This window comes from Phlebotomus argentipes, unplaced genomic scaffold (assembly GCF_947086385.1).
Source record: "Phlebotomus argentipes unplaced genomic scaffold, Phlebotomus argentipes genome assembly scaffold_4, whole genome shotgun sequence".
In the NCBI taxonomy this organism is placed as follows: Eukaryota; Metazoa; Arthropoda; class Insecta; order Diptera; family Psychodidae; genus Phlebotomus; species Phlebotomus argentipes.
Window position 1 is genome coordinate 8,857,312 of NW_026776174.1, and position 19,063 is coordinate 8,876,374.

Consider the following 19,063-nt stretch of genomic DNA (forward strand, 5'->3'; position numbering starts at 1 on the left):
GGTGGCCAGAACTCTCACGCGAGAGGCTTTCTCTGCACAGAATTGAATGGAGCTCCACAGAATTCTCCTCCAACTCATTCACTCTCTCTCCTCGACTCTCTCGCGGGCCCCGCGAAAGAGTGAGAAAGAGGGAAAATTGATTGGGAACACTTGCTGGCCAGGCAAGTCTCCACGGTGCGAGTCTCAACTGTGTTCGCGATGATGTGAGCGCTTCTCAAACTGTACCAACACTGAGAGAGTGAGTATGAATTCAGAGGAATGGCGAGACGCATTAAAAAGACATTTCCAATTTGCGCAGAAGTCTGAGGATGAAGGTAAGATGTTGGTTAATTGATTTTTAATTGAATTAAATTATTGGGCTTTTATACAGACATTTACATATACAAAACACTTTACAGCGATCATAGAGGTTGAAATGAACGATTTTCCGTATAAATTTCAGGGCCTTATTTTAGTCAGTCTTCGATTCTTCCACCCAAATTGTCAGTTAGAGAGCGATTCGGCCATTCCTGACGCATCACCGTGCGGAGTGGAGTGTTTGACTTACAGAAATACTGCTCGTGGTTGATTGGACATGCTATTCTGCCTCCTGTGGGGCACTCTCGGCTACTTGCAAGTATACTCCTCGAAGTGCTCATGGCAAATGTCGCACTGAACGTGGCAGCACCACTGGAATTTGCACCTGCACTGCCAGGTGCGATTAATTTGGTGTGTATTGTAGCCGCGGCCGCAGCAGAGTAGATCACAGCCTTCGATGCCTCTCGCCGTGCGATTGCAGCGGCGGCCCATGGTGCCCAGAGAGCCCAGATTAACGTCGCGTTCGCAGTAATTGGGCGACGGCTGAAGATAGACTAGTTCGAGACGTTTCGGGCGCTGCGCCTTGGCTGGATTCACCACCATTCGGCCTCTTCTGCAATGTGGAAAAAGCGTGAGATGAAAGTGTGTGTTGAGGTGAGACTATGTGCACTAACTTTCTGTTGATCAGCACGAGCTTCCCTTCATCGTGAATGCCCATCACGGGTCGGGCTCGGGTGTGCTTCTTCATCAGGACGTCACCGATGGCCCTCATCGTCGGCAGACTCTTCCAACATGTTCGCATCACACATGAGCCACTGACGCCGTGGCATTTGCACTCTGTGCGCAAGAGATTCTTCACCAACTGCAATAATTAATTGGTGTGAAGACCAGAGAGCATCTCGCTAATGGATTCCAATCATAAAACACCACCACCAGTGTGATGGAATGGCGATGAATGACAAAATTAGTGGTGAGATGCTAAAATTCATACTAACTTCCACATCATTTCCATTCAACGGCCAAAGTAATTATCTGAGGAGAGAGAAATTTTCAACTTGCCTTCCTGCCCACACGATTGTTGTGCAGATTCATGAGACTCCTGGCGTCACCCTCGATTTCTCTGGCATCGAGGAACTTCCGCGCGAACTTCATTCCAAACCCAATGTCGGCTGAACATCCGCCCCACTTCCAATCCTGCCGAAGAGATGGCGATTTTGAAGATGTCTGGCATGAGATGATTGTTTCGAGATTATACCTGATCATGCTGCGACAGTGGAGCTCGATCACAGCCGCAGAGTGATATATTACCTCTGGCACATGCGGCCACGATAGAATGGACGGCACCCGCACTTGCGATCGCGTACGTGAATGCAGCCTCTTTGGATCCTATATGCAAATGAGAGGAAAAGAAATCTTCAGCACAAATGGGATCGAACGATGGAGAAACAGGTGAGTTGCAAAAGATATTTCCCATGCTTTAAATGTTGCTAAGAGTTGCAATAGAAGAGGCAGAAATTTGAATAAATCAATATATGAGCGCGAGGTTCTTTTGATTTGGCGCTCAAGTCGGAGATAATTTATTGGATTTCATCTGTTGTCGTTTAAAATACTCTTGGCGACATTTTATTTATGGAACTACCATATAAATATTGACAATTTATTGTGGACTAAAAGGCTTCGCCAGAGAGTGAAAGAAGGAGAGATCTCTTTGCATAATTTATTGGTAAATCAGAGACGATTCACAATACATTTTTTATGTCAACATTTTTTTTTGCACTGTGCCCTCTCGTTTGGCATTGTCAGTAAACATTGCAAAAATGTCGCGCGATATGGACCCCAAGAGTGGGGTTTCTTCTTCGTGGCCTGGCTTCGCAATGCTCAAAGAGATGAAATGCCCCGAGGAAGAAACGGAAAAGATGCCTCAAATAATATTAATAGTAATGAGGGATAAAATATTTCGAGAATTCAAATCTCTTTGCCATCCTCTGTCGTTTTCCTTTGACTTCTTTCTCGGCTTATTGACCACTTCGACTTCCACTGATGATTTGCACATGATTGGAACGCGATAGAGAAGGTATCGGATTTTTTCTCACGTTTCCCACATTTATCAGTCAACAATAAAATCACACAAATAGAGAAGAAATTTGAATTTCTAATGCACTCTCAAGCCGCAGGGATAGAGTTTCGGGTGAATTCTGTGGTAGAATTGAAGAATAATTTCAAGATTGTGGGGAGAGAATGTAAAGGTAATCCATATGAGACTTAATGAATTACCGTGTAATATTCGTTGTAATCCCGAATGTCATAGTGAAAAAATCGTTGAATATATTTTATATGGGCGAAGTGAAAGAGACTTTTTAATCCATAACCATTTTACATAATTGCTCAGAGGGTGGGCAGTTGAGATTGTGGATATATTTGTTGTAAATTAGCGCCCCAGGATATCCTCGAGAGCCATCTCGCTGCCTTGCTCCATGGCCCAGTGTGCGAAGAGCCAGAGCAAAGGGGATATCGATGAACTTATAAATGATTCATAATCTTCCTCATTATTGATTTTCTCCTCAACTCTTCTCTGTTGCCTCTCACGCGGGATTACCTAGACAAGGTATTTTCATTGTTGATCTTCCACGAATTCAATTGATCAAAAGTCATCTCTATTGATATTGGCAATATTGGTTTTTCGCATGAAAAATTCCTCAATGAAATTATTGTGCGACAAACAAAATAAAAGGGGAGCAAGAGAGAGAAAATGAAGAGAAATTTAGAGCGTGCAATTGCAAAGAAGTATAATAATAAGAACGAAAATGAAAAGAAGCAAATCGATATTGAATGGAGATTTGCATGAAATAATAAAATCAGGTGGTGGAGGAGGAGGATTTTTGGGGGATAATTTACTCTCTTTCTCTCTCTCTGTTTGCATGACAATGGCTGAAAAGAGGTTGGAAAAAATGATGTTGCTCTTTGTGTGCAAAGAAATTGATTTTGCATGCAAGAAATTCTCGCCAGAGGCGGAAAAAAGGATTTCGTGTGCAAAAATTTAATTGTCTTCAATTGTGACGGTGGAGTTTCTTTAAGCCAAAAATATTGCAATTTGATTTAATGAGTCTGGCAAGGGAACAATTGATAAAGGAATTTTCGTGGGTTCTTCCCACTTCTTTGTGAAGGGAACAATTCGTTAGCCTTGTCTTGGGTGAACTGGAACCACGTAGCAAGTAATTGCAAGTGTTAATGGTGTCTTTCTTCCCTCTTCAGAACACTCGAGGCGCCTTCTCTTATCTTAGCAAAGTGGGCTGCAACCTGCTAATTGATTTTCATGACTCTTAACATGAATGATGTTATCGAAAATTAGACAATTTATTGCGACTGCTGATGCCAACGCACATTTTGTACGAACATTGTTTCACAGACACTTTGTGAGTACAGAAAGTCAGCAAATGAATGCATTTATTGAAGACTCCCAATGAATATTTAATAAACAGAGTCTCTAGAGGACAGAAGAAATGAAATTTCCCATCTTAAACTAATAATTCAGGTAACCTGGTCACAAATTGTCAGTCTCTGGTCTAACCCCTTCAGAGTTGTCGAGAGAAAAAGTGTGCAGAGAAGAAGAAAACCAATTTGATTAGCAATTTTCAATTGAAATTTCCCCATTCTACGATTATTCTCGGCATTGCACTTTTTCCAGTGTTATTGCTATTGTTGGGCGCTGGTCTCTCTCTCTACCCCTTAGCTTGGGAATTATATTTGCGAGAGGGCATAAAAAGGTATGACAACGACAAAATGCAATTGCTACGTAATACGGTACTCTGTCGTATGTGCGAATATGCACTTGGCTCTGACCAATTAAATGAGAAAATTGCGATTACAATCTTCCATACTTGGCATAAGGAGACAACAAAATGTTTCTATAATTCCCTTCCATTTCATGAGCTCTCAATGGAGGCTTCTCCTCTGCGTTTGCCATTGGAGAGAAAAAAATCATCTCAATACAACACTGACGGTGGAAATTATCGTTGCGTTTGTTGCTAAGGTAGTGGGCATCGAAATCTATCTATCTGAGAAGTATCTGTCTCTTCTCCTTTCAATATACAGCTTTTAATAGAGTTCATGGTTGAGCATTTACAATAAATATGCGGATTAATAAACAACGCAGTTAGTGTATATGAAATTTTATTATTAACAATCGAAGGTTGGCTATTTTCTACATGATGGTGAATGAATCTATGGGCGATTGGAGAAAAATGTGGAGTTTATCCCGGAGGAAAATGTGCCAATTAATTTAAATGTGAAAATAAAATGAAGTGCAGTCCAATTGGAGTGTCTGTTGAGTGGTTAATTAAATGCAATTACTACCACAAAACGACGTCCCACACATTTGGTATTTTCCACATAATCTCTCACGTCTCTTTTTCCTTTTCTTCCAGCACACGGCCGGTCGGTGTCTGTGAGGAGGATGTCAAGGATGCAAGAGGCACAGCGTCGAGATTGTGCGTGGTATGAGCGAATGAGAGCACAGGTGAGTGTGGCGGGGGGGAGATTGATAATCTCACGGGGAGAGATTTCAAGGTGTAGGTCTCCAGAGGATGCGGCGAGTCAATTGAAAATGACAGACCTCTGGGGAGACCATAAAGTTAATTTGGACAGATTTAGAAGAGAGTTTCTCTACTCTCGCAAATTAGAAGAAATCCCAGCGATGGAAAAGAATCCATGTGTGTGGGTTTTCTTTTGCTAATGAGGTGCGCACGTTCCGGTGCGCCACAGTGAATGGGCATGGATGGCGGAGATGATGCAGTGAAACAATATGAGAGTAGTGACAGAAGGAGAGAGAGAGAGGATTGCGGCTGAATTAGATGATATGAATTAATTGAAATGATGGCACAATTATAAATTCATTTAACAGAGTGACTCTTTCACCTACAGGCCATTTTATTATGTTGTCCTATGGTGTGCACATCACAATCGTACAGCATTAATTACCATTTGCATAATTGCTCCTCACGAGATCATGTTTAACATCATGTTTGTGTCTCTATCGCTAATTGAATTTATAATTCTTCACTCTTGAAAAATCCCGCGCGCACATCTTCGGGCCACCTTTCCATTGAGAAAACGGCGAGAGAACGTGAGATGTTCTTGTGCGGTGATGTGAAAATGTGTAGAGAGAATCTTCCACTTCTTTTCCTGTATATACACTCTCGCGCGAGTCCGGGAATCACAGTGATAGGTACAGAAGGTGGGAAAAAGGAGATTAATTAATCGGGTCTTGGGAGTGCAATTGGCGTAATCAACTAATTGATTTCTCCAACACCCAATAATATCGTCATTTCTTGCTCATTCGCCATTTATCATTGATTAACACCCAGCGAAAGAGGAGTTCTGCGTTGAGAGCAGATGGAAAATCACCGTAGGTGGTCTCTTTAATAATTCTATAAAAAGGAGGGGATTCATTTGATCGGAGGTAATTGCCCAATTAATTAGGGTCATGTTTATACACACTATTTCATTGTTGTGTACATATCTGCAATATAGTTAAAAGCGTAATGTCAAAAGCATTTGCATGTTCTTGCGCCAACTCTTGCCCACCGAATGAATGAAATGCATAGAGTGTGCATTTTACACACTACTTTAGCTAAAAACTCACCGACAACAATTATATGCCCAAAAACCTCCTTCTTCCACACTTGTGTGCAATTCCATCGATGGCCTGATGAAGAGGATCACATTGTGTTAATCTTCCTGGGTGATGTGGAATTGTTGGAGAGAAATAGTCACCTCTAAACTGATGTTGACATTCCTCAGCACCTGCGACGTGTCCCATTGCCAGAGCCACAACAGCGTCGGGGGATTCCGTGCAAAGAGCTCGTTGGACGTGCGAGAGGCCAGGAATTCTAGCGCACAGGATCGATGTGGTGAAACTGGAGACAACCCTGGGGAAGCGACAAGGAGAAACAGGTGAGAAAGAGTCAATAAATTTCGGGAAGAAGCACCTCTTATCACTCCTGGAGCGGTGTTCGAAAGACTTCAACGATAGCTATGAGACGAGCCTGAATTCATTAGTCCTCTTAATTTAACAGATAGGAACGTCTGCCGGATATCTCACTTTTGCCGGATGACAGGGGATATTTTATTGCGCTTTTTCTCTTCCAATTTTTTTTTCTCCTTTAGGGTGTTATTCACCTCGTCCCTGATGTATATAAATTTGTGAAGAATGTCTCGCGTCGCGATGTAAAGTCTTATGGGATGAGATTTTAATAAAGGGGTTGAATTTACATTCTTCGGAATTCTAAGGCGAGATTCTATGGAAGAATCGATATGAATGATATATGAGATGGAAAGAAGAGACACACAAGAGTTTCTTTCAACATTATAACTTATTGTTACGCACAGAGAGGTGAACTTTTCCCCTCCACACTCTGAGTTGAGGAAAATACTGACCGTTTTGCCTCCACCTTGAATCGCGACAGAGATTGTGTGGTTTTCAGCTCATCCTCATTGTCATGACAATAAATTCAACATGTATTAAATAGAGACATCTGTAATACTATGCAAAATCATGTGGCTTCTCGGAGATTGTCCCTTTCACTCGTCTCCTTTTACACACAATGGCCTGAGTGTCTGGTCGCGCACAACCCTCTTGCTCAGTGAAGATTGAAGACTCCGCACACTATATTTACAACTGTTTGAATGAAAATTAAATTTACACACTCGGAATCCGTCAAAAGATCGTGACCATGAGGCTTTCAAGTGTTTCTTTAGCCTTCAAATGTTTGTGAATGATTACTGTTTGACTTAATTATCCACCCCTCGTGGTGAAGCGTTTTCTCTCGACTTTGCACATCTCTGCCATTTCTTGTTTCTGGCTTCCTCGTGGCTCCCTGAACCAGAATGGAATCTCCGTGTTAAATGGACGCAAATGTATTAATTTGAATTTATAGCAAATGCACTGCAGTTTGCGTTGATTGGAGATTTTATGTGGTGATTTTTGCAGATGCGAGGAGAAAATTGATGAATTTCTTGTACACCCACCTGGGACTGCAGTGGAGAGAGCAAGTGGATCAAATTTCACGTGCCGAAGAGGCGAACGTTGAAGAGTGGTGGGCAGGAGGAAGACAGTGGCTTGAAAAATGACTCAATTATGCCAAAGTTTATTGATCACCGCGCACACGGATGGCTGGCATTGCCATGAATGAGGTGAGTCAATGAAATGTTCTTTTTTACCTCTCTTCCTCTTGTTTATCTGCAGCCAAAAAGTGGTTTAATTCGCAAGATTCTGCCTGCGAAGCAGTGTGTGAAGAGAGATTATAGTTGCCGTGCGGTGACAATTTGCGAATCTCGAGTGAATAATCTCTTCGCACTTCTTAAATCCATTGCGGGCTCATGATACATTTGTGTGTATACAGAGTGGAGTGCGGGATTATGGTAATTTCCCATTAAATGTCCGAGGAAGGAGCGGGCGAGATTCATTTGCTGGTGTCTCGCTGAATTGTTTTGCTGCCGTTTCTGCTGCTGGTAAATCTCCAATTTTTCCCGTCTCTCACACTGTCGATCGTGTGAATGAGGTGGATCTGATAAATGGATGTTGTGTGCTTTGATTTCCCCTTAAAAAAATCACCTTTTTCACTGCCTCTTCTCGCCATCTCTCAATCTACATATTTCCATTTTTTTCGTGGTCAATGAAGATATTTTTGTGCCCATCACCGACGTTGATCGTTTAATTTACAATCTTCGGTCGCAGCGATGGTTCTTGTCAAAAGGAACATGATGCAATCTTGCAAAATATAATTGCCAGGAAGAGAATGATTAAAGAGTGTGTGTGTGTCTTGTTGAAATTTGACTAAAAGTCCATCGAACTTGATTGGAATTCGTATGAAAAAGGCTCCTTGTTGCTCTTGAGAGAGTTCATTAAAATTGAAATGCTTTATTTTGGTAATTTTTTCTCGTCTTGGCCTCTTTTTGGGTTGTTTGATAAGATAAAGAGAAGATGGAAAGAATTTATTATAATAATTAATCTCTAAAAAATGTATGGGTTGAAGAAAAACAAACGTGACTAAAATAATATATTAAATCTTTTCTCTGCTCTTTCTCACACAATATTCATGTGTGCCTTTATCGAGATTTTTCTTCATACAACTGATTTTTTTCCGTACATCTTACACACACTCATCAAATCTGCCAATTTTGACTCACAAACTCTAGAGGCGATATTTTTGCAGAGGGCAAAATCTCAATGCACCAGTAAATTGATGGGTGATTTCTTAAAGCAATAGACTTATAATTTTTCTTCTCTCCCTCCCTCGCAATACTTTTTCATCATGTCTATTTATCATGGCAAATGGGAAATCATTTCACTCCTCACCTTCCTCCTTTTTTCATCGCACTTCGCCCTCCACATCATCATTGCATTGGCTGCTATATTGATGCTATATCGTGCATGCAGGAGGAAAGACAGAGACTCCTACAGTGAATTATTCCTTCATCTTTTGTGAATCTCTGCTCTTCTCCTCCCCCAGTTTGCCCCCTTTGTTGCTCACTCAGTCTCCATTTTCTGTGTATATGTGCACTTTTAATGATTTATGTAACATTTGCAATCAGCACATTTTCCACAGCATCGCTCTATGCGTCTCTATAATTATTATTAGTGGAGCGATAAAGGTGTAATTTAGTGAACACAAGAAACTCCCTCATTTTCTTCTCACTGTCTTCGCTTCTCCCCCATCGTGCCTTCAATCAGTTCAATGTTGCGATTTGGAGCATATTTACCTCTAATTGCATATTAACGTAGGAAATATTATGGGTGGGAGACGAAGATGAGATTTAGGGCCAAATTTAGCGTCAGAAATTCATATTCTACTTCCCCTATGCCGAGTCGTTCTCTATGGTCAGAGTAACTAATAGTTAATTATCGTTGAAGATGATGTGTACTAGAAGATGGGATTAAATTAAATTTTACATTCCCACGGCAATTTCCTCCTTGATCAATCTCACCCACCCAATTAGTGCACTTTCATTGCGACTTATGGCTCATGTCCCTAATCTCTTGTTCATGCGTCTTCTTAATTTTCTCCTCCGTCAAGCCATTTAATCCGAATGCACATGAGCACGTATGCAAGCGAAGTGCATCAGCAGCAAATGCTGAAGTGCACAAGTAAGCGGAGATATTTGTCATCTCAAATCAAAATATGTGTACAACACTCCTTGTTGGGTGCAATTGTATCGCGTGATTTCAGAGTTTTGTGCTTTATTGAATTAAAATATGTAATATCTATGTATAATGGCGTGGAAGATAATTTTTCCCAGAACAGTCTCGTCGCTCTCACGTGTCTCTCAGGTGTTACAATCAATTAATGTTGTAGTGAATGTTAGCACGATGTTGAGATCACAAAACATGTGTTTTAAATAATTTTTGTGACTTTATCACATCCATCGTTCTTTGCACTATGATGAATTCTCCATGTGGATTTACTTTATCTCTCTCAGGTAATCTCTTCTCTGGTGGGGAACTTTTTGACTCCATGGCTCAGGCATGACATGATTTTTCTGGTATTTTGTACAAAATCACAAACTCTTGCAAAAGCGACTTTTTACCTTTTGTGTGGTAAAGGAGGTGAAGATGGAGAGAAGAAGAGTGATCTTTTTATCTCCTTTTTGCCCTCTCATTTGGCCAAATGTGATTAATAATGGCAACATGTTTATTAATGGAATGATAATATCTTCGAGATTGCATCTCTTCACTGTGTGATTAATTCTTGTACATAGACAGTGAGTGAGGGAAGAGGCGAAGGATTGACGAGATGGACAGTTGATGAGTGTGGTTGACTAATGCTGCTGATGGAGGAGGATTAGCATGACAAGGTGTTGAACACACCGTATGATCTTTTGGATGTTATTATCCACGATTTTTCATAGCATGATGTAAGCACGGTGAGATCGCCAGAGACTGATTATCCCGTGACTTTTCTCGTATTAATTGCTCATTCAAGCATATTAACTTGTATGACTCCGAAGGATTTCACAGATTTCTCTCCATAGACAACCGTCTCGATTGTGTTGCTAAACCACACACAAAATAGTCGGCAAATAATGGGGTAAAAAAAAATAACTCTTTTTCAACATCTTTCACTTTACCTGATTCCCAAAATGAGCAACATGAGCAGGAGAAAAATGAAAGATTTGCACATTGTTCTTCGCAACATTGCTCGCCTCTATGTTAAGTCATGTTTCACGGAAATTTTCACCACAAGAACTACACTTGGAATTTCCACGAAATTTTTCACTCACTAATTATTGGTTTATAGTTAACCCATTTGATTTTGCCTTCTGCCACACAAGACACAATAACAGTTTTAGTGGGGTGAAATCTTGAGATTCTGACTCATCTCTCGTCACTGGTTCTCGCGCAGAGATCTTCCAGAATTGATTCGTTGGCAACGGATTAATTAATTTTCTGCTTATCTCTCTTGCTTCTCATCAATGAATCTCCATCTGGAGTGTTTCTGAATGTGTTTAAATTAACATTTTCAATCGTGTCTCAATCGATCTCCACAAGTGGCCGATCTGTGGGAATATTCGGCAAGCTTCAGGTGGGATTTATTGATTGAAATTGCCCCACGACGGAGAACTCTATAAGAATGACTGATCACTGGAGAACTGTTCTGAATGCAGCCAAACATTTAATTTATGATTAATTAATGGATTCCACGTGATGACTGATGATCAATTATTATTTGCTTTTACAGGATGCTCTGGTGTGGTCTGGAAAGTATCAATTTGCAATGGTCCGTCGATTTGCTGGCCTCACTCGTGATGGACGTGAGTGAAAGAAGTGAATTGTGACACATTCAGGTGAGCTGGACACAATTTTTTTTTTTTATAATTCTCTCTCACTCTCATAAAGAATATTTGCATTCACAACCGTTTCGGACCACCAACTATCCGGAAATAACTCCGTGTCTCTCTCTCTTCCAGTGAAATGAGTCGCAATGTGAGAGAGATAAACAGGAAAAAAATATTTAATGGGATTTTGGAGTTTACAAATTTGTCCCCAAGCATAAATTTAGCATGTTAATACGCGCGGGGTTATATTTAAATCTCATCACCAATTGGATCTCTTGTCTCGCGACTGATCTACAACATGAGCTTCCAATTCTAATTAGCAGAAAAATATGGGTGAGTTGAGGTGAAAAACGGCCACACATGGGAATTGTGTCACTAATTGTTTCTCTCCTTCTTCCTGCTGTGGGGCCTCACGCAATTTTTCACTCTGTAACTTTTCACTCTTGTCACATAATCACACAATTATTTTTCACGCCGAATTTTCACTCGATATTACTCGAGATTTTTCCCTCTGTGTATCTGCGCGCTCTCGCCTCTCTTTTTATCAGTCCGCACACAACAAGCGAAACCGTTCGCACAGTTCGGTGGATAGATGAAAACTAAAAGAGACGAAACGACACACGGAGTCTTGGAAATATCAATTTTACCTTTTGTGAACACGAGAGAGGCTCACCAACCAGCTTCAATACAGAGCAACAAATGAAAATACACCAACCAAAAGAGATTTTTCACAATACAAGCGACCAACGGTGGTGGGAATGACTGCTGCTGCACACATCACTCGCTCCTCTGCTAATTAATCCCCAATTATTTCGATTCGTTATTATTTATCGGAGCACATTTTCACTTGCCATCAATTAGTTGATTTGCTGAAAAGTGCAATTTTCGTTGATGTTGTGGTAAATATTGATTGGTGCCTAATTATGAATACTTATTTTTATACTCCTTCAATGTTTGCTCGAAAAGCGAAAAAAGGTGTATCAATTGAGAGACTCAAACCGCAATTCACCTTTAAATTAACCGTCTCCTGCTCTCTCGCTCTTCTTGCATTTCTGCAAACCGCCCAATTATTAGCTGAAGAAAGCATCTCAAATTCCCCTTGAATGAAACCATGTTTATGGGGTGGTTTTTCGCTTTGATTCTCCTCAAAAATATCCAACCTTCAATGGTGCTTTTTGCAGTTGATTTCCGGGGCGGAGACGCATATGTTTTTTTTTGCCCATGCACGCATCATGAGACGAGAGAACTTCCAGATGATCAGCGCGAATTAGTGAAAAATTTTTTCTCCAGTTTTTGGGAGATCTAAAAATATAACCCGTAAAATGAAGAACAATATTTGATATTGTTGGTTGAAAAAAGTGTGTTAATTTTTGCCACATATATTTCTTCAACTCGTCATCTTGTCTCTCCACACGCTGAAGGGTACATATTTGCAGAAAATCAACTGCTATTTACCGACAATTTACATCGTTCTGTGTTGTGTGTACGATGGACGAGACAAATATAGTGAAATATGCCGGAGGACTGGCGAGGAATAAATTGTTTAAAGATTGTTAACAAATCACATCTCAATTCCCACATGGAATTTTGTATGCCTCACAGTGTGTGCAATTTGGACCGGGTAATTGATGGAAAATTGATCAATGAGCAATTTATGGGGGTTGGGGAGAGGCAGGGAGGGAGCAGAAATTCAATTGACTCTCGATCTCTTCCTCGCCATTCTTCGCGCACGAGATCATCCTCAATGATCACTTGAGGCACTCTCTTGTCTCTTCCATGGGCATCAATTGTGCTCTTCTCAGCACAGTTGGGCCAATATTTGCACTTGGGATTTCTTGTACACACTTTGATCATGTCAATCCGTGTGTGATCTGTTTTCTCTGTGAATGTTGGCGAGAAAAATAGGTGACTTTTCAGTGAGTATTTCACCACGCCCACCTAATTAAAAATTCACTCACTACTCCTCGAGTGTGAGACGCAATGGAGAGAGATTGTGTGGTGATCGTTTTTTTGCTGCCTACCCAATGGATGTGGCTTATGAGACTCACTTCTCAGGCATATCACACTTTGCCACCAATCGACTGGGGAGATGATCTCGTCAGATGATCACGCGCAGATCGCGAGGAAGTGCAGTGGGGGACTGTGTCGCCCCCTCTCAACTGATCAGTCCTCTTCGTCACGATCGTGTGTGCGTGCCGTGGTGATAAAATGGAAAAATGCATCTTTCACTGTTGCGCAAAATGAGGAAATTTATGGCCTGTATGACTCACTGAGCATCACATCTCGCGGGGGTGATTCACTCTGATAGAACATCCAATCTAATGCATGTGTGTCGTAAGCATAGGGAAGTTAACACAAATTTTCCAAAGCACCTTATACAAGATATGGACGAAATAACTTACATGAATATGATTAATGATGAGTGGATTATCATCTTAATTAACCCGGTCCTGAGAGGCTGTGAATCAAATTCCAATTCGTCATCAATTTGTTCGTCTCTCTATTTGCACTCGAACAGTGTGAGAGAAGGAGCGAGATTTAATCGGGCGAAGACAGAGAGCAAATCCAAGAAGTGGTGGCTTAAAGGTATGATGAGAAAAAATCTATCATCCCATTTGTTGGTTTTTGTTAATGATGATCATCTCTGGGAGCGCTTTTTTTTCTCTCTCCTCTCCCAGTTCTCCACAGTGCCTCCGGACAAATTGGTGTATTCTCTTGATCAGGCCACTATCAAAGTGGCTATTAACTCCAGAGCTCCTCTCTCGCGCTCCTCTATTAAGAAATATCGATGATTTAGGGCAATAAATTCAATCTCATTCTCTCGCTTCGGCTCCACCGTCCAAAAATCTAATGCTCCACTGCTGCGCTGCTTCTTGAACACTGACTTTTTTTTTACACCGGGGAAGCCACACACTATAAAATTCCACAGAAACACACACTTTTTCCGTGGGGTTTATTTATAAAATGCAATTTTGAAGCATGGACGGACAAAGGGAAAATCGTCGCGATTCACTGCCACGAAGACTCACCGCGGCACTGATATCCACTCCTCAGCTTGGCCGTTATCACCTGCATCTTGATGAGAAAGAGTGCTCGAGTTGACTTGTGTAAATAAGAAGACCATGTTTACAGCGAGAGATTATCTTTCTCACTGGAGATGTTGGGGCTTCTTGATAATAAAATTACGCACAAGACTCTCCCATTTATCTTCACCTCTGGAATTCTTCATGGCCGCTTTTTATGGCTTCTGATTGCGATTTATTCGAACTGTACCATTTTCCATCGTCAACTCAGATAGAACACTGTTGGCGGCCGGTCCAGTGTTCACAAGGGATGCGATAATGCTCTGATTCTCAGCATTGCCTTCGAGGACATTCTTCAGCGCCACAATCGCCCATTCTTTCATCACTGCAAGGAAGATTAGAAAAACGTTCACATCAGATTTGGGAGATAATTCTGTAGGAAACTCACTTGGATTACGGGCATCCATTGTCGTGCAACCACAAATGGTGAGGAGAAACTTGAGTTCTCTGGCCAAATCTTGATTTTTGCGATTTTTGTGACACAAATTGGCCATCAATCGTACAAGAAGTGTTTTCAGTTCAAAGAAAACTTCCTTCTCAGCTTCCTGCGCCTCTGCTGATTTGCTCGAGAAGTCTTCAAGCTTCCCGAGAGGAGAAAAGGCAGAACCTTCCTGAGTGCTAATTCTGTGGACAGTGTCGAGAAGTGCTCCGGTGTTGATAAAAAGAGAAGTCTCTGCGTTGTAAATCTTTGCATATTTCTCGCTTCCAGTTATTGTCACTATACATCGCAGCAAAGCCATTAACTCCTTGGCATCATCCTCCTCATATTCCGAGCACCTGCTGTTGAGGTAGCGTTCGGATTTTCTATTGAACTCTCCGGGAAGAGAATTGAGCACTGTCTCCGTCACTCTGGGCTCCCTATCATCTTTCACGTGGTCTGTGATGTAAAAAATCGTCCAGATCCGATCGTGTCCATCGAGCTGAGAGTAGATTTCTTTGAATTTGACCGATTCTGTGATGAGATACTCAAAACAGAGGTGGACAAAATCCATCCTGCTTGACTCAGCGCTTTCGACATTCTTTTGCAGCACTTCAATCATACATCTGAAGATTTCCACTGTTGGTATTTCTTCAACACCACTCTCCAGAGCTATTCTAAAGCAGTTGAACAGTACAGCAGCATTGGTTCCTGAATTCTCATGAGTTTCACTCATCTTGGCGAGGATGTAGCTTCCGAGACTGTCCCACAAGACTATCAGACTCGCCACGTTGTCCACAATAATGTTGACCAGTAGATGCCAGCTCCATTTCTTTGCCGTTTCGTCTTCCGATTGCTCTATAATGGTTCTTATAGCCTCAAAGACTCCTTCTCTATTTGCAATTACTTCCTGCTGGGCTCTTCCATGAGCACAGCTGGTTTTCAGGAATTTGATTGATGCATGCAAAAGTTTCTGGGAAGAACTTTTGCAATCTTTCCCACTATCAAATTGTAGTTGAACCACAGTTGTGAACATCTGAAGAATACCGGGAAGACTTTCCAGGAGTTCACATTCCTTGTCAGTTCGGGAATGAGATGAGGGAGAATGCCTAAAAGAGGAATTTCTTGGGTATTATTTGTAAACATTGCCACAATCTTAACCTTACTTTTGCAGATTTCCCTCGATGTGTTCAATAAAGTGTGCAATATCATCCTTCAGAACAGATGATGTGATACTTTCGACAGAGAACATTGCTTAGAGCACCAGAAATAGTGAAAATCAAGGAGAATTACTGTAAAATATCACGTTTTCTCACAGTCCACCGCTTTTGTAAATTCTTCCAGGAAAAATATCCCGTATTGCAGCGCCATCGTCTCTTTGATGGTGGTCAGTAGCGAAAATAGTGATAAAAGAGACTGTCAAAGTAAGTGAAAATGCTTTCTCAAATAATTGCATTTTCTCTGTTTATTTCAGTATTTGCCAATGAAATTCAGGTAAGAATTCGTGAAGTATGAAAGCTGTCTTTGAATTGTGGTAAAATTTATATGTTTGCGTTCTAGCTGCCTGAGAAATTCGTCCAAAGCGACTCCCACACAAACAACTGGGCGGTTCTGGTGGACACCTCAAGATTTTGGTTTAATTACCGTCATGTGGCCAATGTGCTGTCGATCTACAGATCTGTGAAGCGTCTGGGCATCCCGGACAGCCAGATAATTCTCATGATAGCCGATGATATGGCCTGCAACCCACGGAATCCCCGACCGGCAACTGTCTTCAATAACGCCAATCAGCACATCAACGTTTACGGAGACGATGTGGAGGTGGATTACCGGGGATACGAGGTAATCCACGTTGTGGGAAGTGAAGGGGCAGTGAACTATAAAGCTTACGGGGTGTATTTTACAGGTGACTGTGGAGAACTTCGTGCGACTGTTGACAGGGAGGAACAAGAATGGCACCACCAGATCGAAGAAACTCTTGACGGATCCAGGAAGCAACGTGCTAATTTATCTCACTGGTCACGGTGGCGATGGATTCCTCAAGTTTCAGGACTCTGAGGAGATTACAAGTCAGGAACTGGCGGATGCCATTGAGCAGATGTGGCAGAAGCAGCGCTACAATGAGCTCTTCTTCATGATCGACACATGCCAGGCAGCTTCCATGTATGAAAAGTTCCACTCGCCCAACATTCTGGCGGTGGCGAGCAGTTTGGTGGGCGAGGATTCGCTCTCTCATCACGTTGACCCGGCCATTGGGGTGTACATCATCGACAGATACACCTATTACGCCCTGGAGTTCCTCGAGAAAGTCACTCCGGACAGTCGAAAGTCCATGGGAGAGTTCCTCAAGGTGTGTCCAAAACGTGTCTGCATCTCCACGGTGGGCATCCGGCAGGATCTGTATCCGAAGGACCCCTTCCAAGTACCCATAACAAACTTCTTTGGTTCCATTCGACACACCGAGATCATCCGCACGAGATTGAATTTAACGCTTCCCGAACAACCGGAGGACAATAGCGAGGAGAATACTTCGACTCCTGATTACTCAGAGTACCAACTCAACTTGATAGAACAATTTCCCACGAAATTATTTCAATAAAGTGCCGAAGAAGTCTAGATTTCTCCAAAACCAAAAAAGATTCTATAACTCCAGAGAAGTAGAAAAAGAAGAACCATCTCGGCGAATTTTGTAGTTCTGTACAAAAAAAAACTGCACAGCTGTCACGAAAAGATGCTTAAAAGTTGATTTTTCCATTTTCGTGTTGCAAGAACGAAGAAAATAGACCAAAACTCCCCGAGAGAGACAATTTTCTATAAAAATTTCTATTTTATATAGAGGTAAGTAAAAAAGAGATTTTAACGGACGCTGTTCAAATTGTAAATTTCCCATGGGATATTCCAGTCTTTCCAGGGATATTTCCAAATGTGTCATTTTATGAGTGGGATTTTAACTGTAAACGCAGAAGCTTGCTGGAAACAATATTAGATTTTGTGAGTTTTTCAGGGATTCTCACGAAATGGAGACTTATCAGACGTTAAATCGTGAACTAGTGTCCAGCGTGTGTGATCTGCGGAAAGAGAATTGTGCGTTGAGAGATCTGGTGACCAGTTTGAAGGCAGAAAACATGAAACTGGCAAGAGAGCACAGTGATTACAAGCGACGTGTTTCCGATGCATTTTCCAAACTATCTCAGGAATTTGTGAATTGTACAAAGGAGGTCCTAGAGGAGGTCCCAAAAGTCAGCTTCCAGCAGGAGATGTCCAAAATGAGGTATTCCGTGGCGATGAACTCTTCAGTAATTGGCACTTTGCCGCGATCGAGTCCTGACAAATGCCAGCAAAACAAAGTCGCTGCAGCTTCATTCGTGAATATAAGACGCCGTAATTCCTTCCGACAACCCAAAGAGAATGCGGCAAGCATTCAGAACATCCACGAGGACTATGAACCACAAGACATGTCGACTGATGGCATAAAGGAGTGGCTGCGGAAAGATTCTATTCCGGCGATTTCGGTTGAAGTTCCTGCTTTAGGTAAGAGACAGTGTAATAATGTAGAGGAATTTTACTTATTCTTTGATATTCTCAGAAGAGACTGAGGAGCAGAGGCGAGAGGACGAGCCTCCACAGCAGACTGAAGATACCGTGCCAAACAAAGATCTCATTTACAAGAACATGACGACGATTATCGAGGAGAACTCCAAGAACAACACATCGTGCAGTGCAAAGTTACACAATTCTGTAGCCAATGTGGCGAAATTTGCTGCCAGCACTCCTCACAATGGTAAAGTGGCAACAAGTGAGCCAGTCCGAATGGAATTGTCACCGATTCCCTTCTCTGATGGCTCCAGAGATGAGAAATGCCGGTTGGCCAGCCGAGAGACACGCGACCATATCTTTGAGCCTATCTTCACCAAGCAGACTTCTCTGTCGTCTGAGATGAGCAATGGAGACTCCAGTTCCTCCAGCTGGAGGCCTTCACTGAGCCCAGAGCCTCTTAGTAGAGTAACTGTTCGGCGAAGGAAAGGGCGAATTCAAGATGTTTCACCGACGATTAATCTGGCGCAAGAGTCGGAAGTTCAGAATGTTGAAATGCAAGAGACTGAAAACAAATCTGAAGAAATCACGTCTCCAGTCAAGGCCAAGAGGAAGCCTAATAAGAAGATTTCCAAGAGGCAGAAACTGGGGGACAGAACAAATCTGACCGCCACCGACGAGACGAGCTCTCAAGTGTGCCCCCAACCAATTAAAGTGGAGAATTTGGAGGAAGAAACGCTGTCTCGACGTCCGAGGCGCCGGGCAGCACCGCAGAATCTCACAGAGCCCAAGATTAGCGGGAAAATGCGTCGCACATAAATAAATCACATGTTTCATTATAATTTTTCTTAAGTTATTCCAATAAACGCTTTTCGTTTTTGAAAGAGACAGCGTGAGG

General features: G+C 41.9%; 4 protein-coding genes across 8 annotated transcripts; 2 read left to right on the forward strand and 2 right to left on the reverse strand.

The window, feature by feature from the left end:
• Positions 1-310: 310 nt before the first annotated feature.
• Positions 311-11,714, reverse strand: LOC132257974 (protein Wnt-2). 4 transcript variants are annotated; one of them, XM_059755058.1, is made up of 8 exons: positions 11,491-11,714; positions 10,423-10,701; positions 6,070-6,224; positions 5,939-6,001; positions 1,553-1,683; positions 1,357-1,491; positions 972-1,159; positions 311-910 (listed from the first exon to the last, which is right to left on the reverse strand). In XM_059755058.1, the coding sequence occupies exons 2-8, from the start codon at positions 10,488-10,490 to the stop codon at positions 607-609; spliced, it is 1,044 nt and encodes a 347-aa protein (XP_059611041.1). In that variant the 5' UTR covers positions 10,491-10,701; positions 11,491-11,714; the 3' UTR covers positions 311-606. The 4 variants fall into 4 exon arrangements, with proteins under 4 accessions (XP_059611041.1, XP_059611040.1, XP_059611039.1 ...); XM_059755057.1 differs by having other exon boundaries at positions 11,394-11,714; XM_059755056.1 differs by having other exon boundaries at positions 10,423-11,714.
• A 2,335-nt stretch (positions 11,715-14,049) lies between these two features.
• On the reverse strand, positions 14,050-16,022 carry LOC132257973 (ataxin-10). The gene is made up of 3 exons (XM_059755055.1): positions 15,798-16,022; positions 14,602-15,740; positions 14,050-14,538 (listed from the first exon to the last, which is right to left on the reverse strand). Exons 1-3 carry the CDS (start codon positions 15,881-15,883, stop codon positions 14,369-14,371), a joined length of 1,395 nt encoding a protein of 464 aa, XP_059611038.1. The 5' UTR covers positions 15,884-16,022; the 3' UTR covers positions 14,050-14,368.
• Positions 16,021-17,330, forward strand: LOC132257976 (putative GPI-anchor transamidase). The gene is made up of 3 exons (XM_059755060.1): positions 16,021-16,125; positions 16,192-16,473; positions 16,538-17,330. The coding sequence occupies exons 1-3, from the start codon at positions 16,066-16,068 to the stop codon at positions 17,228-17,230; spliced, it is 1,035 nt and encodes a 344-aa protein (XP_059611043.1). The 5' UTR covers positions 16,021-16,065; the 3' UTR covers positions 17,231-17,330.
• A 256-nt stretch (positions 17,331-17,586) lies between these two features.
• Positions 17,587-18,990, forward strand: LOC132258359 (uncharacterized). 2 transcript variants are annotated; one of them, XM_059755659.1, is made up of 2 exons: positions 17,587-18,162; positions 18,218-18,990. In XM_059755659.1, the coding sequence occupies exons 1-2, from the start codon at positions 17,649-17,651 to the stop codon at positions 18,982-18,984; spliced, it is 1,281 nt and encodes a 426-aa protein (XP_059611642.1). In that variant the 5' UTR covers positions 17,587-17,648; the 3' UTR covers positions 18,985-18,990. The 2 variants fall into 2 exon arrangements, with proteins under 2 accessions (XP_059611642.1, XP_059611643.1); XM_059755660.1 differs by having other exon boundaries at positions 18,221-18,990.
• The last annotated feature ends 73 nt before the right edge of the window (positions 18,991-19,063 follow it).